Consider the following 21948-nt stretch of genomic DNA (forward strand, 5'->3'; position numbering starts at 1 on the left):
TCCACTTGGCAGGGCCGAACTCTGGGCCCTGGGACACCCCTCCCTGCAGTGAGCAGCCCCGTGGTGACAAGCATGTGGCGGTTTATCTGAGTGCGGAAAGCGTACAGAGGAGGGGCTCCCCACCGCCCTCCTCTCGCTCCAGGTCGTCCCGGGACGTCTCGGTGCTGGAGTCTGGGGAGGGGTGCAGGCTCACTGTGGGGAGCACGGGGGCTGTCCTGGCAGGAGACAAGGGAGGGCAGGGCTGAGGGAGGTGCCAGGCAGCTGGCCCCCAGCCCACCCGGCGCCACAGATCCGAGCTCCCGGGTCTCCGTGGGTCCAGGTGGGCCAGGAGCCCACAGCATGAATCTGCTCCTCAGGGCGCTGCTCCCACGGGCCCCCGCCCCCGGGTCAGGGTCAGGCGTTCCGCGTGCCCCCCGGGTCAGATGCTCCACATGCCCCCCCCGGGTCAGGTGCTCCCACGTGCCCCCCCGGTCAGGTGCTCCCACGTGCCCCCCCCGGGTCAGGTGCTCCCACGTGCCCCCCCGGGTCAGGTGCTCCCACGTGCCCCCCGCTCCGGTCAGGCGCACTGTGGTGCACACCCAGTCTACCCTCCTGATGCGCTAACAACCAACATGGGCCCTCCTGGCTCCCCCACATCTGCCCACGGGCTTGCAAGTCTCCCCCAAGGCCCCTGAACCCCCCTGTGCCCAGCCAGCCAGAGGCCCTGCTTCTCGGCAGCTGCGTGTTTATCTGTGCTGCACCCCCACCCTGCAGCCCCCCTAGTCTCCCCTCCCCTGGGTGGGGGCTCACCCGTTCCTGCCAGGGGTCTCGGAGGCTCGCTCCCTTTCGGCCTAGGGCTGCCCATGGGACCGAGGGTTCTGGGCTCGCCTGAACAGAAAGGGGGTGCGCTAGAGCCAGGGGGTGCAGATGGGGCTCTGTTCTGGGGTGGTGCCTGAGCCCCAACAGACACCAGCGGTCGGCTCAGTGGCCCAGGCTGACTGTGGGGAGCCGGGTGGGGGGCCCGGTGGGGGTTCTCACCCAGCACTTGTCAGCCTCTGGGAACTACGAAGGGCCGTGGAGGGCAGGGGGTCCCGTCCCCCAGCCCAATGGCTAGCCCGAGGGGGGGGCCCTCCTTGCCCGCAGCGCCCCAGCGGCCCCCTGCCCCTCTATCTTCAACCCTACCCGGGCCCACGAGTGGTGTCCCCCCAGGGGCCCTACGTCCATCCTAGCACCTGGGCCGTGAGCAGCGCCGCAGCCCCAGTCAGATGGAGGGACGCCCGACAAGGTCACTGGACCGAGCCTCCTGCCGCATCAGAGCGAGGAAGGAGGGCGCGGAGGACACAGGCAGGAGGGGACAGCAGGGCAGGAAAGGGCCCTACTCCGGGGCTTCCTGGGAGAGCGGGGAAGGGGCCTCCTTGAGAAGCCAGGGAGCCAGGCAGCGTCCAGCCCTGCCCCGAGCGCCCTGTGTGGGGGCTCTGGGGCCCTGCGTCCACACCCCGGCTCCGGAAGGGAGGGGAGCAGCGCACAGGACGAGCACCCCGTACGGGGGCGAGCGGCGGGGCCCTAGACCCTCCCCCAGGGGGCCGGTACCTCTGTCCTCGGGGCGGGGGCTGTCCTGTCCTCCTTGTCCAGGGAGCTTGGGTGCCTCCAAGATGGGCCGGGGGGGCCTGGCGCTCTCGTGGAGGAAGGAGTGGAGCTTCAGCACGTGAGCTGGGGGGTGGGGTGCGGGCATCAGCGGGGTGGGGCAGGGGCGGAGGGCTCCCCGCTTGCTCTCCCGGACCCTGCGGTGCACGGCCTAGGAGAACGGCCACCCAGGAGCCTGCTGGTGAGTGCAGGGGCTGTGTGGTGGGGGTCACGGGAGGTTGTGGGGTCCTCCCGAGGGGGCTGCACCACTCACTCTGGATGGCAGACTCGCAGGCCCGGCTCAGCAGCTGGGAGATGGTGGCCAGGGACTGTGGCTCACCCTGCAAGGGAGGACGGGCCACGTGGCCAGCTGCCCCCTTGCTCCCCAGGAAGTGCCCAGACCCTGGACAGGGGCCGCCTCACCTTCTCTCCTCGCTCCCCTTTGGGTCCCGGCAGCCCCTGCAGTGGAGGAGAAGGAGAAAGCCGGTCGGCGTGGTCAGCGTGGTCAGGGCAGGCGGCCGGGCTCCCCTCCGGGTGGGGGGCCTGCTCCCCGCGGGCGGCAGGAGGGCCAGGCGGCACAGCCCACCCAAGCCCGGGGCACAGGCCAGAGTCCACCAGGCCTGCGAGAGGAGCCCCCACCTAGCCCGCGGCCCCCGTCTGTGCCCCGACCTGTGCAGGGGCGGCCCCAGGGAAGCCCCAAACCCAGGCTCCTCGCAGGCCTTGCTTTACAAAGCGGCCTGAGTGACCGGAAGGAGGCGTTTGCTCACATCTGCTCCCCGCCTCCTCCCCACTCCTGTCTTTGCTGGGGGGCTGCTGAGAGTGGGCAGGGGACTTACCGTGGGTCCCACGGCCCCCGGGGGGCCTCTCTCCCCTGCGGTGCCCCTGGCTCCCACCACGCCCTGGAAGCCCTGCAGAGGTGCAGAGGTGGGGGTTCGGCTGCAGGCCCCGGAGGACGTGGCCCCTCCTCCCTCCGGCCCTGGCTCCCTGTGGTCTGGGGTCCCCGCGGCCCTGGACCAGGACCAGCCCCTGCAGGCCGCTCATCACCCGCCTCGGAGCTCGGCCAGGCCCCCTGCCCAGGGCACAGCCCCGCCCGTCCTGGCCCTCCGAGGATTCTTCACTACCACACCCCTGGCTTTGTTCCGGCTGTGCCCAGTGTCACAGCTGTCCTCTCGCCCCGGGGCGGCCCCACCCGAGGCCGCCCTGGACCTCCCCACTCAGGGTAGTGTGGACCCACTGGCTGGGGAGAACGAGGAGGGGCCCAGCTCATGTCCTGAAGCCAGCCTCACCCATGCACCCGGCCCGGGCCTACCGGGAGCCCGGGCACCTTCCTGCCGTATGGATCTAGTGCAGGGGGCCTGGGGCCACCCGCCCTGCCCCGTGGAGGCCAGAAAGAGCCTCGCTGGGCTCCCCAGGGCTCCCGGGGTCACCTCCAGGGGTGCCTGCACTCTGGCTGTGGCCTTGCAGACTGCTCTGTTCACCCCGAGGAGGCTGGGGGAGGAGCCTACCCTCGGGCCGGGGGGTCCAGGCAGGCCAGCGCTCCCCTCCAGGCCTCTCATTCCCTGAGAGCAGAGGAAGGGGCAGGCTGGGGCGGGGAGTGCTGGGCACCCCCACACGCCCCTCCCGCGGCAGCGCCGGTGACCCCCACGAGTGACCGCACCAGAGAACCTGGACACCCGGCCACCCGCCCCTTGAAGCCGTGGCACCCGCGAGCCTCCCCCTGAGAGCCAGCAAGGCCAGCCCAGCGCGGCGCCCGCCTCCTGCCCGGGCAGCGAGCACACGCCACCCCCCTGCTCCCCAGGCCGCCGCCCCCACGGCTCTGTCGGAGCTCTCCCACCTTTGGTCCCTGGAGGCCGACCTTCCCGGGGGCGCCCTGGTGACCGGGGTGGCCCTGGAAGGGAACGGACACTCTGGCCAGGCTGGGGCCCTGGTCTGAACCAGAGGAGGAGGCCCTGTCCCCGAGACCCAGGTCCCCGGCCCAGGCCCACCCCACCCACGTGCCCTGAGCGGGGTCTGGTGCCACTACCTGCAGGCCCGGGAGCCCATGGTCCCCCTTCTCTCCTTTGACCCCCGGCGGGCCCTGGAGAGGAGAGAGCCTCAGCGGCTGGTCCGTCGGGGAGGAAGGGGGTGGGGGAGGGGCAGCACCTACCACAGGTCCCTGCACAGTCCGGCCCTGGGTCCCTGGCGAGCCCTGCTGACCTCCAGGACCCTCCGGTCCCATCTGTCCGGGTGGCCCAGGCTCTCCCTGCAAACGCAGGTCGGGGAGGGGCTGAGGAGGCCCCGGGCCCCCCTCCTGGCCTCAGTGGCCCTCCTGACCCTCCAGCTGACCCCGGACCCAGACCCGGGCTCGTACAGAGATGTCGTCACCGTCACCACCCACCCTGGGCTGCGCCACCCCCTCTACAGCCAGGAACTGAGCGAGGCCACTGGTCCGGGCCACAGAGCCGGGGAGCCTCCTCCCCCTTGGCGGCCGGGGGCCCGGGGGCGCCTGGACCCTCACAGAGCTCGGAGGCCCGAGCACTCCGCCCCCGTGCAGCGGGACGGGGCGCCCGCTAGCCCCACTGTGAGACCGCGGGGAAGACAATGCTTCGAATCGTTGCGGTGACTTAAGCACATCAAGGTCCCGACCTCCGTGAAGACTGCACGGTTGTGCGTGACCACGCGCGAGAACACGAAGGCCGCGGCCCTCGGCGCCCGGGGGCGCACGCGGTGTAGGCGAGGCCGGGCAGGCCCGGGGGACGCCAAGGCCATCCGCACCCGGCGGCTCCAGGAGAAAAACCATCTGGCCGTGTCCCAGCAGCCGCGGAAGCACCGAATCCTACTAAACATCCGCACTTGAGGTTTTAAGTCTCCCGATAAGACCAGAGCCCACGGACGAGCCAGGCACACTCCGGCCCGGCCGCCCCGGGCAGCTCCACACAGACGCCGCCCCGACTCCCGGCACACGGCGGCAACGGCCATGAAGGACGCGCGCCGAGGGTTAGTAGGAACGGTGACCCGGGGCACAGGGCTCAGAGGACATTCGTCCCACGAGAAAATCCCAGCAACTTCCAAAGGGTGTTGGAGCTGCTTTAGGAGAAACGCCAATTAAAACGGCGTCAGCACATGTCACCTGTCAGAGTCCCAAGGGCAGGGACAAGATGACTTGTGATTGCCGGGCTGGGGGGCGAGGGCCCGTCCCGGGGAGGACGCCCGGCTTCTAGCTGTGGGGCTCACTCCTGTATTCTCAGGAAGGTAGGGTCCCCGCAGGGCTCCCCACAACTCACCCTGGGCCCCGGGAAGCCCCGCTCTCCTGGGGCTCCGCTCCTTCCAGGGAGGCCCTGCAAGGGCAGGCGGGGCTCAGTGCTGTCCACCCGCGGGCCCACGGCATCGCAGCCCGGGGCCGGGAGGGGGACCTGGCCCACCCTTCCCTCCCACAGCCTCTGGGTACAGCAGAGTCCAGGCTCTGACACCCACCGGCCACACAGCACAGCCACAGACAGCTGGGCCTGGGTCCCCCCCGGGGAAACCAGGGGGACGCTGGATCCCACAGCAGAGAGGGCTCGGCCCAGTGGAGGGCAGCCAGGTGATGGAGGGGCGGCCGGGGGCCTCGTGAGCACGTCCCACGGGCGCGGCCACGTCAACCGCTCGGTGCCGTGGTGGCGGGATGTTGCGGGAGCCCCTGGTCACCCCAGGGGAGGGCGGGTGACTCACCGGAGGTCCTTGGGGCCCCGGGGGCCCGGGGGTCTGTGAGGCGCAGGTGCAGGCAGATGCAAAGGCCGGGCAGGTCTCTCCGTCCTTCTGCAGGAAGGACACCCCACCCAGTAAGTGGGCCCCTTGCCGGTCCCGTGTGGACTACAGCTCGGGGTACCAGTGCCCCAGGTCCAGGCCTGGGAGGTGGGGACGGGGGGCCCATGCTGGTGCCACCCTGCAGGCTGCCCGGCCACGCCCTCTCCCAGTGCCGCATGAGTCCCTCACCTGCCCAGGCCCCACGTGGGTACAGGGTGCGGAGGCCACCGGAGCCTCTGGCTCCCCCCAGCCTTGTGGGCGAGCCCCTTGCTGGCCTGCTGTGTACACCCAGCTGTGCCCAGAGGACGGGCAGCGGCCACCCCTGACTCCCCGACACTGCGGCCCGCCTTGCCCCCAGGGCCTCCAGGACACTTGCATCCAGCTGCCCCGGGGCTCTGGCTCTGGCCCAGAGGCCACCTCCTCCAGGAAGCCTGCCCTGGCCTCTCCCAGCACCGTGACGACGGGCACCCTGTGGACCCCCAGGCTCCGCGACCCTCGGCGGCACCAGCCGACCTACCGACGCAGGGAGCTCGCAGCACACGTCTTCGTCTGCCCAGGAGTCACTGCACACGACCTGCAGCATCTGGAGCTGGAACTGCAGGGGGAGCGGCCCCAGGTAAGGCCGGGCTTCCGCGGCGCCCCTGCCAGCCCGCAGCACAAGGCCCACGCTCACTGAGGCGGAGCTGCTCCGGGGCCCGCGCGCCTTGGCCAGCCTCCCCAGCATCATGAAGCCGGCGGCAGGCGGGCTGCCCGCCTCCCCGATGGGCCTCTCGGCCACCTTCCTGCAGTCCACGTACAGCCCGACCTTGGAGCGGCCCACGGCCACGTGCACCTGCCGAGACACGAGCTCCCCTGCAGCCCCCGCCAGGCGGCCCCGTCTGTGCCCGCAAGGCCAGGCCTTGTGAGACACCTCCCCGGGCCTCACTTTCCCCTTTACCCCACGGACCAAATCACACCTGCTGCAGACCCCTCCAGGGAGCCGTGGGACCAGTACAGGGGACCGTGGGGGCCGCGGGGGCAGCAGCATCAGGGACAGGGGCTCCCGCAGCCCAACGGGGCTTCCAGGGAAAATGAGAGGGGGCAGGGAGGGGGCGAGCCCCAGGTGACGGCGGCCCACGGTGGGAGGCAGGCACGGCTTGTGGGGCCGGGGGGCTCTGCTCCAGAGCCTGGGGGCCGGGGGAGGGTCTTAGGGGACGTGCGCTGCCGTCTTTCAGGAACCTTCCAGGACCTTGTGGAAGCTTCCGAAGAATATCCTCTTCACTTCGGGCAGGTCAAAGGTGACCTCTTGCAAGGTGGCCATGCGGTCGTGGTGGAAGTAGGTCAGAGACCTCCTGCCCGCTGCAGGGGAGGGGCGACGAGCTCAGCGGCCCGGGGGGGCTGCACACAGACCGCCCGGGACCCGCGAGCTGCGCCACCGCCCTCGCCCCCGACTGACCGTCCAGCAGGACGCCCAGGACGGGCTGGAAGTCGTCGGCCGTCATCTGCCACAACGCGAAGGTCTCCCGGGGGGTCTCGGGCAGCACGCGCAAGAGGAAGACCACCGTGTGCTCGGGCGGGGGCGCAGCCAGGTGGGGGGCACTGTCGGAGCACGGGGGCATCTGCATCGCGGGCTCCGGGGCCAAGCTGGCCGCTCCCGCCCCCGTCCCCAGGAGCAGCACAGGTGCGTGAGGGGCAGAGCTGGCGGGGTTCAGCAGGACCCCACGGTCCAGGGTCTCTGGGCCTGCGTCCTGGGGTCGGGAGCCCACGAGCGGCTTCCTCTGACCCGAGCTCGTCGGAGTGCTCAGACGGGCCAGGCGGGTTGTGCCCCTGCCCACTGGGGAGTGTGAGGGCTGCGAAGGGCAGGGAAGGTTAGGTCACCCAGTAGAATTGCTCCTAAAGGCCAAAGCCTCGCTCTTCGCCCTTCATTTGCTCTTAGGATAGCCAAGAACCCCAAGGACCCGGCCTGGCCCATTCCTGGGGTTCTTCAAGCAAACTGACCCCAGGGCCTTGGCACAGGTGGCTCCTTTTCTCCGGGGCCCTTCCCCTTCCCTGTTGTCTCTCCAGGGGCCCCTACTTGTTGCCGCTTCCTTGGGGCACCTTCCTGGCCCCCCGCCCCAGGCTCCTGCTCTGGGGGCCCCTCCCACTCACGCTCTTTGTGTCTCTGTCTGCAGTCAGTCAATACAGTGTTTACACAGAAAAGGCAATGCTGTGCCTATCACAGCTCCCGCCTTGACTCAAGACCGCTCCGCAAGCAGGTCGGGGCCGTGCGATGTCGGGAGCCACACAGCCTTGCTCAGGGCCTTGCTCGCTGGCCCCGCGAGCCAGCGGGACCCTCACTTGGACGACGAAGGGCCCCGGGGAGTGCAGGCCCTGGGGGGTCCCGGTGGGCAGTGGCTGCCCTCGTACTCCAGGCTTGCTGCGCACGCAGGCCGCCGGCAGAGACGCAGGGGCTCTCAGGGCACGGGGGTCGGGGCCTTCCACGGGGGAGTCGCCCGGGAAGAGGCCCCGCGCCAGCCACGTCCCCCCGTGGGCCGCCGGCCTCAGTGCCCAGGGAGGGACACGGGGGAGGCGGCCGCCCCCCGCAGCCGCCCCGTCGGACCCCCGCCCGTCCCCGCTGTCTCACCTGGCCCGGCGGCTCAGCTGGGCGTCCCTGAGGATGGTGAAGGTCCTGGCGCGGCCGAAAGCCGAGGGCTCCATGGCGACGCCGCGGACGGAGGCGTACTCCTTCTCCACCAGCCCGAAGGCCCTCATGAGGTCGAAGCCTGGGAGGCCAGGCAGCACGACGTCACCGTCCCCGAGGAGCAGCCAGAGAGCGGGAAGCACGGGGGGGGGGGGGGGGGGGGGGGGGGGGGGCGCGGGAGGGCATCTCGGCCGCGCAGACACGGGAAGAAGGTGACCGTGGAGACCGCAGACCGCAGACGGGCACAAACTCGAGCCCGCAGGCGCTCGGGAGCCTGGGCCTCCTGCTACGCTCCATGTGGACCCCACACCTGGGGGCCTCCGGGGCCCAGCACCAGCCACACCACCTGCCCCTGCTCAGCCGGCTCAGACCACCCACACCTCCTCTGACTACAGTGGGGAAGGGGAAGGGGGTGCGGGGTGGGGGGGAGGGGCTCAGCTGTCACACGGGGGCGGGAGGGCCTACCTGGGAGGGAGCTGTCAGGGCTGAGCGCAGGGCAGGCTGCTGGGGGGCAACGGGGAAGGGTGAGTGCGAGGGGCCTGGCCTCCACCTGGAGCGGCCCCGTGCCCAGGTGCCCGGCCCCGAAGCCCACGGGTGCGCTGGAGCCACTTGCAGGTCTTCAGGCCCGTGGTCCCCACTCCCCAGGGAGGGGACAAGGAAGGGACAGGGATGGCGTCCTGCTCCCTGGGAGACAGTGCCCAGCCAGGGCTGCTCCACGGGGTGCTGCACCCCAAGGGGGCACGGGCCAGCAGCACGCCCCAGGTGGCAGGGGCGTGACATGCCAGCCTGGGCCAAGTGCAGGTTTACTCCACCGCTGGGGACATGGGGGCGCTCAGAGCTTGTCCACCGGCCAGTAAGGGCTCACCATCCCCAGAGGCATTCAAGCCAGAACGAGGTGCCCCACGGAGGCACACAGGGACCCTGGGGTGGCCGGCTGAGTGGCCTCGGAGGGTGCCCTGCTCTGAGCGTCTGTGATTGCCCAGGAGCCCAGCAGACAGCGGCCATGCACAAGCAGCAAGGTCCTCCCGGTGGGTCCCGGCTGTGGGCAGTCCTCCAGGGCCCACGGGTGCCATGTGCGTGGACTCAGTGGGCGCAGAGACGCCAGCCTGGGCCTCCCTAAGTAGCCTCCCGGGCCCCTTGCCCGTCCCGTCAGTGATCTGTGTTCGGCTTGCCCGGGACTCGCCGGGCTGCACGTCTGACCTGCGCCTCCCGAGGCAGATGTGCAGTCCGGGGCCCATTCCCAGCGGTGGGCATCTGCCCGCGAGGTTCCAGCCAGGAGCCCCCCCCCGCCTCAGCCTACACACTTTTTATTGGACTGATGTGGTCTTAACCCCTGGGTAGTGGTGGCCCCGCACGGGGGAAGGTTTCAGGGAAAACCCCAATCGGCCCTCTGCTAGCTCTGCAGGGCTGGGCTGTGTGCGGAGCATGACACGTAGTGCAGGTTCTAGAGGCTTCTGGGGGCCGGGCTGGGGGTGCGGGTCGGGGGCCTGGCTGGGTCCTGGTGGTCTTGGGGTCTGCTCACCGGTCCGGCCCGTGGCAGACACTGTCAGACTCTCCCCTGCTCCGTAGACGGCCGAGACCAGGACCCTGTATTTGGTGGCTGCCAGTAGGTCAGGCAGTGTCACGTGGCTCCTGGGTCCTGGGACAGAGATCTGGGGTGGGGGTACACGGTCACCTAGGTCCCCCTCCCGCTGGAGCATCTTTGCTCATCTGGGCATCTGAGCTCTCACGGTCTGTGTCCTGCCACAGAGGAGCCGCCACCCTCATCAGGGGGGCTGTCTGCCCCCTGCACCCGGGACCCGGGGGCACGAGGGGCCACGGCCTCCCCGCTCCACACCCACCGACTTCTCGGGTCCCGAGCCCGAGGCCAGCGCATAGGTGAGCCGGTAGTGGAGGACGGGGCCGCTCGGGGGCGTCCAGCTGACTCGCAGGCTGTTGGGCGACTCGGAAGCCAGGGTCAGGTCAGACGGCGGGCTGCGGCGCGCTGGGGGAGGCAGCGCCCAGGGCTCAGGGGGCAGCCGCGTGCCCTCCCCCAGGTCCTGCCGCTTCCTGGCCCCAGCTCTGCTCCGTGTGCCAGGTGCGATACCAGGTGACATGAAACCTCGGCCAGCCCGGGACCCCTACCTAGCGGGCTCAGGGGTGGCCTGCGGGCCCCAGGGTCAGGCCAGAGGGCCGGGCGCTCGGGGAGCTGCCCGCCAGCAGTCCTGGGAGGGTCTGGGTCCCCCCGGGCTGTCATTGCTGCTCAGCAGCTGAGGGCGGGGCAGGGGTCACCTACGGGGGCTGTAGCGCAGGGACACCGGGTCGCTGCGGGCCCCGTCCCTGTAGTAGGCCAGGATGGTGATGTCGTACTCCAGGTGGCTTCGCAGGCCAGGCAGGACCGCCATGGCCCGGCTCCCGGGGACGGAGACCTGTGCAGGGAGGGACAGGTGTGCGCCCCGCAGACAGGCCGGCTCACAGGGCTGGAGGGCGCCCTCCCCTCCCCACCCCGCACCTCGTGGGCCTTCCCGTCTCCCAGGGGTGTCCACTTGATCTGATAGACGAGCACTCCGGAAGCCGCCGCCCACTGCAGCCGAGCCTCGTCCCCGGGGAGCCCTGTCACCACGAGCTGGCTGGGGCTGGGGACCTTCCCTGGGCGACAGAGCAGGGACACAGGGCTCAGGGCAGCCCACCAGCGAAGGCTTCACAGCTGCGGGGCCACGCCTGAGGGCTGCCGGGGCGTGGGCAGGGGACCCAGGCCCACACAGCACCCACGCCCACGTTGGCCCCCCCCAGGGCCAGCAGCTCAGCAGGCGGAGCCGAGTCGTGTCCTTGAGGCCCCGACGCCCCGCACCCCACCTGTGCCCGCCTGACTCAGCAGCGCACACAGCAGGTGCCCACGCGGTAACCTGGTCATTTGAACTGTCCATCAGGGGAGGGACGCAGCCGTCCCAGGGACCCCCCAACCTCAGCCCACTCACGTGTGGTCAGGTGGCCAGTCAACGTGGAGGAGCCGCCCCCGGGGTAGAGGCAGGTGACGCGGACAGCATACGTGGTGGAGGAGGACAGAGGGCCCAGAGAGGCCGAGGTGGCATTCCCGGGAACCTCCACCTGCCAGGCAGCCAGGGTGAGGCGTGGAGCCCCGTCCCCAGGCCACGGAGGGGTCGGCCCCGGGCAGGAGGGACACACACCTGGGACCTGCCAACCCGACCACCCATGAGCACCCCCGGAGTGGGGACCGTGGACATGCGCTAGGGGGCCTCCTGGGGCCTGGACGCCCTCACAGCACCCCCTGCCCCGCGCCCCTTCACGATGTCATTTGCGGGTTGCTGATGCCTTGCTTCACGCCTGTGTGTCCCCCAGCCCTGCAGACCAGCCCCCAAGGACCGGGATGGTCAGGGCTGCCCTCTGTGCCCCATGCCAGGCCAGACACCCACCAGCTGTGAATGTGGGGTGTGGGGCCTGGGCTGTCCCCGTGGGGTGCCGGGCCCCCCAGTGGCCCCCAGGCAGGGCTGCGCTCACCTGCCCCGAGTGGCTGCCGTCGCTGGAGACAAAGCTGACCCTGAACAGGCGGACGGGCCTCGGGAGGCCGTCCCAGAACACACGTGCGGAGTCGTGACTCACATCCGAGAAGCCCAGGTGTCTGGGGGGCGCCAGGGTGGCTGCGGAACACATGGTGGCCTCAGGGACCAGCCAGCGCCCTCTCCCAGCTGGGGGGTGGGGGCCTGGGGGCAGCCCGGGGGGCACTCACAGGTCCTGGCGCGGACGCCCCGGGCCTCGCTGGCCTCTGTGCCCTGCAAGCTCTGCACCCGGACATCGTAGTCCCTGCCAGGCTCCAGGCCGTCCAGCAGCACCTCGGGCTGCCCCACCCGCACCTGCAGGGAGGTGGCACCTGCTGGCCGCTGCCCGCGCCCCGCCGCCCCCGCTCTCCCTCCTCGCCTCCCCGTCAGCTGGCCGCGGACCTCTCTGCCCTCCTCCTGGCCCGCAGGGGAGGCTGGCAGGCATCGCACCAGGTACTGTGTGGCCCCGGCCGAGGGCCGCCAGGTGAGGCGGATGGTTCTGGGTGTCACCGCAGCCACGGTCAGCGCCTGGGGCGGGGGCAGAGGCGCTGGGGGAGGGCGGACACTTTAGGAAGGCGGCATGCGGCACGGAGCACCCCCACGAGCCAGCGGGACCCTCACTTGGACGACAAAGGGCCCCGGGGAGTGCAGGCCCTGGGGGGGTCTCGGGGGGCAGACGTCGGCAGAGGAGCCCCTGGGAGCGTGGGGACACCCCACAGACAATTCTGACTCTGCCCCCCCGACTTCACGTGGGGCCGAGTCTCCAGCTCACATTCCCGGGGAAACACGGCCACCTGTGGGGTTTCTGCTTAAAGCCCCTGTCCTGAGGGTGAGGGTGCCAGGCCCCCAGGGCTAGAAACCCCACGAAGAAGCCAGTCAGTGGTGCCGTCCACCAAAACGGCAAGTCCACGGACACAGACGCCGACCGGGGATTGCCAGGGCCTGGGGGACGGGCGGGCCGCGGGGCGCAGGCCTTCCCTCCAGGGGCGACGGTTCTACAGGCCGCTGTGAGGCGCTCGCGGGAGGTAACGGGCAGGCCGGGGGGCGGGGGGGGTGCATATAAGGAGTGAGCGACTCAGAAGAGGATCCTGAGGGTCAGAGGGGCCCCGCGACTGGGTCTTGGCCACGCAGCAACGGGCTGGGACGGCCTGCCTCCGCATCGGCCTCGTGGCCCGGCCCCACCCCACCCACCTGTGGTCACCAGGCCCCGCAGGCCCTCGCCGACCCCGGCCTCGCCGACGGGGATCACAGACACCAAGTACTCCGTGCCGGCGGCCAGGTCGTGCAGCTCCGCGGACGAGGTGGGCCCGTCCACCACCACCTGCCACGGGGGCCACAGTGGAGCCGCAGGGTGGGCACCGGGGCTGCGGCCCTGGGGGCGCTGAGGTCGGGGCTCACTCCCCACGGTGCCACCGCGGGCGCCAGCACCCACACGTGCCCCATCTCCTCCACTTGGCCATCGGGGCTCCCGCCGGGGGGCTGCCGCGGCTTTGGCAGGGCCGCCCTCACCCGGCTCGCCCCGACTTAGCTGGGGGCAGGCAGAGAGCCACCCCTCACCTCCCGGGGCGGGCCACCCCTCGAGGGCCGCCACACGATCAGATACTTGAGGGGCAGCTGGGCGGCTGGAGTCCAGGACAGGTGGGCGCTGGAGGAGGTCACCTGGGTCAACAGCAGGCTGCTGGGAGTGAAGAGGGTGTCCAGGGCGGGGGTGGCTGCCGCCGGCCGGGCTGGGTGGGGGGAGAGGACGGTCAAAGGCCCGAGGGCAGCCTGCGTCCGCGCTGCACCCGCTCTCCCGGCGGCCCCCGCAGGTTCCCCAGGCCGCAGGCCCCTCGGCCGCGAGAACCGAGGCGGGAGCGGGTGCGGGGCGCACCGTACAGGGGCCCCATCCCTTTGCCCAGAGCGGCCAGGCGGGGCCGCGGCCAGCGAGGGTGACTGCTCACCCGGGTCCCTGCTCCCGCCCTGGACCTTCTGGCAGATGAGGCGGCCGAGCAGGCCGGCCAAGGTGCTGAGCTGCGGGAAGTCCTGCACGTTGTGGACGGTGATGTCCAGTGGCTGGGACGCCAGGAGCTGCAGCTCAGCCTCGTCCGCGTTCTTTACACCTGCTCCCGGGCACGGCGGTGAGGACGCAGCCGACCCCGCCCACCCAGTGCTGTCGTCGCGTCTCACAACCAAGACCGGGGCCCCTGCCCGAGTCACCCGGTGGTCTGAGGGGGCCTCCCAAGCGTCGTGCCCGCGATCCCACAGGCCCCCGAGAGACGGCAGCTTGGTGCTGGCACAGGTGGGGCTGGACCCCGGCAGACCCCTCGCAGGCCGTGCCGTGCCTGCTGGGTCTCCACGGGGCTTGGGGCCCGGAGGGAGGCCAGTGTGCTTTCCTTGGAGGCCGACCCAGGAATCCGGGGCCTGAGCAGGGGACCAGGGTCATCAAGGAAGTCCCCTGCCCCCAGGAGCCTCCCAAATGTGCAGATCTCTTCCCAAGGGACAGAGATAGGAACTGACCAGTGACGTGAGCAGGAGATCACTGGGGCACCGGGCGCTGTGGGGACGTCCACATGTGGCCCCCAACTCGGCGTGTTGCTGGGAGCCCCACACTATGTGTCCCCCTCCCCGCCCCCCGAGTGCCCGTTGGCCCTCAGCTCCTGGAGCAGAGACCGGTCCTCACTGTGGCACAGATGCCACAGGACCTCCAGCCCAGGGTGCAAACTGCCCCTGCAGCCAGGGGGACCCCAGGGGAGGGCTGGGGGCTGCTCACCCACAGCAAAGATGGCAACACCCAGGTCCTTGAGGATGCGGCCAGCGGCACGGGCATCGTCCTGGGATTTGCCGTCCGTCACCAGGATCAGCACCTTGGTGGCCTCAGGCCGGGGCCCCGCTGTGGGCCGCAGGTTGTGCTCGAGCACGTGCGTCAGCGCCAGGCCTTGGGCACAGCCAGAACCGGGGGCATGTGGCTCGGGTCCCCTCCCGCCCCCGCCACCAACCCCAGCGCCTGGCCCACCGCATCCTGACCCTGCCGGCTGGGGGCTGCTCCCCTCCCTCAAAGGCAGCCTGAGACCCAGGGGGTGCCCGGGCGCTTCCCGCAGGGCCTCTGCCCCGCCCACGGGCGCCCCCAAGCTCTGCCCCCCGAGGCTGCCCAGTCCCAGCTGGGGCCTGACAACAGGGGGGCTTTGCTCTTGGGGGAGGTGTTTACACCGCCCGCGGGACCGGCTCCAACAGCGCCCAGGGGTGTGTCCCTCTGAGGGGTCGCGGGGCCCGGGCGCACCGGTGAACGTGTTTCCCCCTTTGTAGCGCAGACGGCGGACAGCTGCCAGCACGTCCTCCTTGGTGCGGAGGGCGTTGAGGTCCCACTCGGTCTGGGGGTCTCCGCTGTACTGAGTCAACCCTGGGAGGGGCGGGGCTGGGAGCTGAGCCGCGCTCCCCGGACACCCGGGAGGACGCAGCCCTGCACCGGGGAGGTCAGCAGAACGGCCCCGGGCCGGCTGTCCCAGCAGCCCGTGGGGACCGCCCCCGCCCGGGCTCCCCAGGAGCCCCGTCCTGAGTGGGCCCCCCGGGGCACTGGGAGGGCTCGTGGGGACACCGGGGGCAGGGCCGCAGGGCAGGGCGCAGGTACCCACCGACTTGGACTTTACTTGGCCCGATTTCAAAGGGCTCGATGACGCTGGCCAGGAAATCTTTGACCTGCTGGAAGTGACTGTGGCCGATGCTCCAGGACCCGTCCACCAGGAAGATCATGTCCACGGGGCTGGGGGGTGTGCAGCGGAACTGGGGGCCGGCTGGGCGGGCAGGGAGGGCGGTGAGCAGCTGGGCCAGGCCCACGTCACCGGTCACCGCGTGACCCCCCTCCCAAAGCCCCCGGATCCCCTTCCCCGGGGTTGGTGGAGGCTGAGGGGCCGCGGGGCTCATGGCGGCGGGTGCTCAGGTCCGGGGGGCCCTCCTGGACTCAGAGAACGCCACGCGACCCTCGATGCGTCGTGTCAGCCCCCTGAGCGCCCCAGGGCGGGTTACTGAGACCCAGGAGCTCAGGGCCTCTGCCCTCCGGTGGCCTGGGCCAAGGCGGTGCCGACCGGGGTGGGGACAGCATGGCTGGTGGCTCTGGGCTGAGGCCTCGCTGGCTGGGACGGTGGCTTGTCCTGACGGCCCAGGAGCTCTTCGGAGACAAAGCCACCGCTGGGGTCTGGGGCTCCCTGAGAGTCTATACAGGCAGCGCCTCCAGGCCGAGCCCCAGGCCCGGGACAGGCCCCCATGAAGACTGCTGGGCAGGGCGCGGCCCCGTCTCCCCGGCACAGCCTCGCCCTCAGAGCCCTGTGTTGTTGGGGGGGCCGTCCTGGAGACCCCAGGCCACGGGGATGGGAGGGTGTGAGGGGACGCGTCCATCTGAGGAGACAGCGGTGGGCCCCCCAGGGTCTGGGGAGGGTCTGGGGAGGGGGCCCGGCCGGCAGCGCCCGGGGCCGACAAACGCCACCCGTCTGCCGGGCCTGGGTCGCCGCCCCCCCCCCCCGCCCCCCGCCCAGAGGCCGCGGAGGCTGGTGCCCCGGGGGCTCTACCCAACGTCTCCCTCGCTCCCGCGGAGTCCGTGGCAAGGCCCTGCCTCTCGGGCCCGCGGTGCCTGAGAAGGGCCCTGCCCTCGGAGCCCCTGGGTGGGCGCTGCTCCCCGCCAGGCCATCCTGGGAGGTCACCGGCGCGTCACCTCTCAGCTGCCACCCGCGGGCTGGGAGGCAAGGGGCGGGTGACCTGCGCCCTGAGGCTGAGGGACTCAGGACAGTGAACCTGCGAAACCTTGAGACGCGGGGGTCACTCCGCCCGCCGGACTTACCCTCGTCCCAGTCTGAACCAGCAAGGGTGGGCGGGTCTTGGCTTGGGGACGAGGTGCCCAGGGGCTCAGGGTCTGGGCGCCCCACGTCGGGGGGCGTGGGCTCCGGGGCGGCCCCCAGGGGCTTCCGGTCGCTCCTGCTCCCAGAGTGACTCTTCAAATCTTCGACTGCGGAGAGAGGCAGGGTGGGAGCAGGCCCGGGGGCTGCGTGGGGGCCCAGCTCCCCCAGAGCACAGCCAGGTGCAGGACCGCGGACTTACTCACAAACTCCCTCTGCGCCAACAGGGCGTTCCCTGAGCCGGTGAGCTCGAAGATCTGCACGGTGTAGCCCTTGGAGGGGCTCAGGCCCCCCACCGTGGCCTTGGGGGTCTTGGTGGTCAGCATCACCTCCTGTTCCGCGTCCCCTGTGGTGGGGGCGGGGAGAGACGGAGGCCGCCGGGGGGCAGGTGTGCGTGCGTGTGTGCCAGGCCCCCCCACCCCGCTCCTGCCCTTCGGCCGGGAGAGAAACCAGGGACAGGTCTTTGCGACTCTCCGGGGACCTGGTGGGAGGGACCTGGGCGCGTAATAAATTGAAAAACAACGCACCTCAGTGACAAAATTAGTCTGTCCTTTAGGAAACCTCCCCGGAGGGATTTACCCCCCTGAGAATCCACAGGCCCTGCAGGAGCCCCACACGGCGTCGTCGCGGACACCGTGAAGACGTGAAGGTGGGGGCATGCGGGGAGCCCTGAGCACAGGGAGGGGACCCGTGGTGCCGGCAAGCCCGGACCAGCCCTGGCTCCAGACTCCATGAGCCTAAGCAACTTCCTCGTTGTCCTGCTGCCCCGGCCCCAGGGTGGCTCCCCGCAGGCACACGTAGGTGCTGGGGGGCAGGAGGGGGGCACAGAGCAGCACGCTGGCCGCCAGGCCACACAGCAGCGGAGGGACTGGCCCCTCACCTGCCATGGGCTTCACCTGGACCAGGTAGCCAAGGCTGCTCCCCTCCGACTCCCTCCACTTCATCTGTAGCCGGTCCTCGGGCAGCACAGCCAGCCTCAGGCGGCCGCTCGCTGGGGAGACAGGACGGGGCGCTCAGCCCTGAGCCCGGGACAGCTGCGGGGGGGGTGGGGGGGTGGGGGGGGGGTCCCGGGGGCCAGCGCCACCTGCTGGCTCGTGAGGAGGCTGCTCCCACCCAGGGAGGCCCACCTGGCCCTGCTAGGGGTACCCCCCGCCCACGGGACCCAGGCTTGCATCCAGGATCTGTAGGAACAGCCCCGTTGGCGACCTCGGCCTGGAGCCACTCGAGGGCCCTGCTGGGTGCCGTGGCCGTCCCGAGAGGAGGAGGGGCCGTGGAGGACAGAGCCCGGGGACCCAGCCTGGCCTCCCGGGGAAGTGTCTGGGAGCTCCATGGCAGGGGTGGCTATTTTTGGAAAAGAGGGACAGAGATGGGCTTCTTCTGGCCTCCCCACCGAGAGCCGGGGCGTGCGGAGGAGGGCGGGCTGGGGCGCCCAGGACGGACACAATGAGCAGTGGTTCAGAGTGGGAGCAGCTGGCCGGGCCCCCGGATGCACCCACTGCTCCCCGGGAGCACCAGGCCGAGCGGCAGGAATGTCGATGGGGCAGCTATGAAAAGCCGTTTGTGAGCGGGGCCCCCCCCTCCCGCCCATGAAGAGCCCTCTGTGTCTGCTGTGCCTCTGACGTGGGGGCGACACTCCCCGCTGCCTTCGGGGTCTTGCTGGGGCCCAGGACGGACGCGGGGGCCCGCCGGTGGGAAGGCCCCCGGGAGCGCCCCCTCGCCAGGACGGTCCCCAGGGAAGGCAGCCCGGACATGCGGCCCCCACCCGCCCTGCCCTCCTAGGGACCGGGGGGCCCGGGGGCTACCCAGAGGCTGCAGGGACCCTGTGGGCAAGGGCACCCGTGTGCTGAGTCCCGGGCTCAGACGGCCCCTGGGCTCACCAGTGACGCGGCCCCCCCTGGTGACCCTGTCATGTCACGGGGACCCGGGGACATGCCCTGCTGGCCGTCGCCAGGGTGCACGCAGACCCAGACCCGAGGGGTGAGCAGGCCGGGCGGCCGCACTTGGGGTCAACAGACCGGGAGTCGGCGGGCGAGGCCCCGGCGGGGCAGGAGGGGAGTGGCTGGGGGCTGACGCGGGGCGAAGGGGGTGCCCGCAGCCGCGCACCGGCCTTCCCAATCCGTGGGAGCTACAGTCCTCGGGGAGCTGGGCCAGGGCGCACCGTGGGCGGCTGCGTCCCTTTTGGGGCGTTACTCCAGGGTCCCTCCGAAGGGAAGCCCCGTGAACACCCGGGAGGGAGTGGTGAGAGCGAGGACGCGCGGGCTGCATGGTGGCCCGGAGGAAGCGGGGCGGGGGGGATGCTGCGCCCCGGGGACAGGGCCTCCCTCCCGGCTCCGGCTTCTGCTGCCCGGAACACGCAGAGGGCTCGCAGCAGTGCCCCCCGGCTGGGCTGACGGGCAGAGGGCACGGGTGGCCTCGGGCGTGGGTCCCCCGGAGCGGTTTCCCCTTGGGACGGCCGCTCCCGGGGCGTCCCCCCACCCCACCCCGCCTTACCTGGTCCCTGGCCGAGTCCCAGGGCAGCACCCAGCCACAGGCAGAGGCGGAGCCCGAGCCGGGGGCCGGCGGGAGCAGTCATGGTCACTGCCTGCGGGAGGACAGGCCGTCGGGCGACTTCCTAGTGTCCAGCAGTCTGTCCGTCCAGCCACTCCCGAGCTTCTCCACCCACACCGGGCGCCCCACAGTGACCGGGGACACCCCACAGCTGCTCCACGCCCCGTCCACGGAGGGCCGGCGTCCTGCAGGGCCCGGGCAGGTGCTCCCTGGGGCGAGGGCTCGCTGCTCCTCCGCCGCCCACCCCCGGCGTCTGGCCCTGTCACAGCCTGTGGCCCCGCAGCGCGCCCTCAGGACGCTCACAGGCCAGCACCAGGCCGACTGCGACCCGGGCACGCACTCACCACTGGACAGACTGGGATAGCCGCTGCCAGGGCCACGGGGCCTGGGTACGGGCGGGCCTGGCTGCGGCCCGAGGGCGTCAGAGCCGGGACCGGGACCCCAGTCTGAGCACAGCTGGCCCCTGCCAGCCCAGGAGGGTGTCCTGGGTGGGGACTGGCCCAGAACCAGCCTCCAGCAGGGGGAGAGGAGGTCCGTGGGGGCGGGGCTGGGTCACCCTTCCATCTCCGGGCTGCACACGATGTCACACCCAGGGAGGTCGCAGAAGTGCTGAGCCCATGGGTGTCTGTGGGGCGTGTGGGGCTGGACGGCAGTGCCTGGGAGTCCCCTCCAGGCCCCCTGCTCGGTGGGACCCCTTCCCGGGGCACAGGGGTCACGGCCTTGAACCAGGGTCCTCTGGGCACCACCTGCCCTCCTGGCCCCGGGCCTTGGCCAGAAGGCAAGGCCCCCTCACGTCACAGGCCTGGGCAGGCCCCTGGTGGCCCTCCTCGCCCACCCAGCCCCCCAGGACCCCAGGCCAGTCACCGACCTTCTCCTGGGCGAGGGGGGCATCCCTGGGTCCCCCCGTGGTCCTGCCGCAGCCACAAGAGCCCGGGGCTTCTGACGGCCCCTTTCCCTCGGACGTCACCGGCTCAGCCCAGCCCCTGGCCCACCCCGGCCTCCTCCCTCCCCAGGCTCTCCACCCTTCCCAGCTGCAGCCCGGGAGCGGGAGGGGGGGGGTGTCCCAGCGTGAAGGACACATGCGGTGGGGGGGTGCCCCAAGGAGGGGCTCCCGGGGCAGGCACCACCACGCGTGGACGGACGATGCACCTGGGAGCCTCAGCAGCAGCCCCCAGCGTCAGCCGCAGCGCCCAGGCCCACACTGGCCCCCCGCAGCTACCCCCACAGCCCCAGCCGGGCCCCCAGGCCTGACACTTGGGCGGGACACTGGCCAGACCACACCCTGTTCCAGTCCCTGCCCCACACCCACCTGACCCGGGACCACCCCCCAGGCAGCTGAGGGCAGGGGGAGCCGACGACCAGGAGCCCGCGGGACTGGCGGCCGCCCTGGGTCCAGCTTCTGGGGAAGAAGCGGGATGGGGGTGGGCACTGCACGGGCTCCAGGGCTGGGACGGGCCACGGTCCAGCAGGGCTCACCGGGCCGCAAGCACTCGGTGGGCAAAGGTGGGGGGCGCAGGCTGCTGGGCAGGGGGCTTCCTCCCATGTGGGCTCATCCCCTCCCCAGACTCCGGGCCCCCGGGAGGAGCCAGCTCCAGGGCCTCACCCCTGCCAGCCCACAGTCCGAGCGTGGGGAACAGAGCTGGGGGTGGGCGCACAGGCCTGGGCCACGACACCGAGGGGGCTTTGTCCCTGGTGCCGAGTGCCCCTCTGGCTCCCCCCGCCCCCGTCCCGCTTTGTGAGCCCCACTTCCGGCCCGGACAGCAGCGCTCCTGTGGCGAGGGAGGACCCCAGGCCCCGGGCCAGATGGAGCTCCCTGACCCGCCGTAGCCCAGGAGCTGCCCGACCCTGGGGACCCCTGTCGAGCCAGGACACAACAACGCTGGTGGACGCAGAGCCCGGGTGCCAGTCCCAGGACCCGCACCCGAGGAGAGACCAGCAGAGGGCGCTGGGCCCAGCAGCCACGATCCTGCACTGGACGCACCGTGTCCATCCGTGGCCGTGGGCGCTCGGGGCACACATATGCACTCGCACGCACCCCGAGGCGCCACCCTCCACGCGTCCTTGGCTGGAGCCTGCCCACCCCTCAGCCACGTGCCCACCCTGGGGTCCTGCACAGAGCAGGAGCTCATCACCTGTGACCCCGCACACCGCCCAGCTCACGGTCGCTCTGTGCCAGGGGCCTGTGTGGGGACGACCAGGGAGGTGGGACGGGGACATGCTCAGGCCCCTGCACCACCTGGGCCCCACCCCAGGCAGCATCTACCAACACAGGACACCTGTCTCCTACCCGTGGGGTGGAGGCATCTTGGGCCACCATGTGAGCGCTCCCCCCCCCCCAACATGTCGAAACACCCAACACTGTCCTAATTACACTGGCATTGCGGGGGCTCCCAAAACAAAGGGCAGCTCAGTCCCTACGTAACGTGGCCTTAGGACAAGCAATTATAGGAGATGGGCCTGGTACCCCCGAAGCCTCTAGAACTGCCGGCCAAGGGACAAGCTCCCCCCGGAGGGCGGCCCGGGCACACCTTGTGCTCCTCTGAGGATCATCACCCCGGATGCCCGGTCGCGGGCTGGCAGGCTGACCATCGCCCCTGGGCTTACCCGAACCCCGAGCTCCTGGCCTTGGGGGCAGCAGGTGACTGGGTCAGTGACCGAGACCCTCACGCCGCTGCTGCACACACGGGTGCTCCACACCATGCGTCCTCAAGAGAGAGCCGTGGGCTAGGGGACTGTCCCGGGGCGGCCCCTCTGCGACCGCGGCCCAGACGCCCCCACACCCGACCCTGCTGCTGCAGCCTGGCTGGCGGTGCCCACGCTGGGAGGGCCCGTCCCAGGACGTGAAGGGCCAGCAGCGGCCAGGGCCTGGAGTGCGCACATCCCACGCAAATCACACAGGAGGAGCCGGGGCCACAGCCGCAGTCACGGCAGGGCCGACAGCAACGTGGGGGCCAGAGAAGGGGTGCACGGAGGACCC

The 21948-nt window shown here is 71.4% G+C and overlaps 1 protein-coding gene across 3 annotated transcripts; it reads right to left on the minus strand.

Moving 5' to 3' along the window:
• Nucleotides 1-64: 64 nt before the first annotated feature.
• Nucleotides 65-19416, minus strand: COL20A1 (collagen type XX alpha 1 chain). 3 transcript variants are annotated; one of them, XM_072735380.1, is made up of 37 exons: nt 19316-19416; nt 18915-19005; nt 17305-17415; nt 16627-16770; nt 16370-16534; nt 15171-15329; nt 14819-14938; nt 14312-14476; nt 13503-13661; nt 13120-13289; nt 12754-12883; nt 11965-12110; nt 11754-11877; nt 11525-11664; nt 10984-11113; nt 10518-10654; nt 10302-10434; nt 9868-10010; nt 9549-9678; nt 8492-8527; nt 7970-8108; nt 6803-6945; nt 6596-6705; nt 6041-6199; nt 5885-5962; nt 5293-5379; nt 4866-4919; nt 3749-3844; nt 3626-3679; nt 3437-3490; nt 3108-3161; nt 2439-2510; nt 2026-2061; nt 1877-1943; nt 1570-1689; nt 790-867; nt 65-210 (listed from the first exon to the last, which is right to left on the minus strand). In XM_072735380.1, exons 2-37 carry the CDS (start codon nt 18994-18996, stop codon nt 83-85), a joined length of 4053 nt encoding a protein of 1350 aa, XP_072591481.1. In that variant the 5' UTR covers nt 18997-19005; nt 19316-19416; the 3' UTR covers nt 65-82. The 3 variants fall into 3 exon arrangements, with proteins under 3 accessions (XP_072591481.1, XP_072591480.1, XP_072591482.1); XM_072735379.1 differs by having other exon boundaries at nt 8492-8530; XM_072735381.1 differs by having other exon boundaries at nt 65-215; nt 8492-8530.
• Between the last annotated feature and the right edge of the window lie 2532 nt (nt 19417-21948).

The sequence above is a fragment of the Vulpes vulpes genome, chromosome 14, assembly GCF_048418805.1.
Source record: "Vulpes vulpes isolate BD-2025 chromosome 14, VulVul3, whole genome shotgun sequence".
Classification (NCBI taxonomy): domain Eukaryota; kingdom Metazoa; phylum Chordata; class Mammalia; order Carnivora; family Canidae; genus Vulpes; species Vulpes vulpes.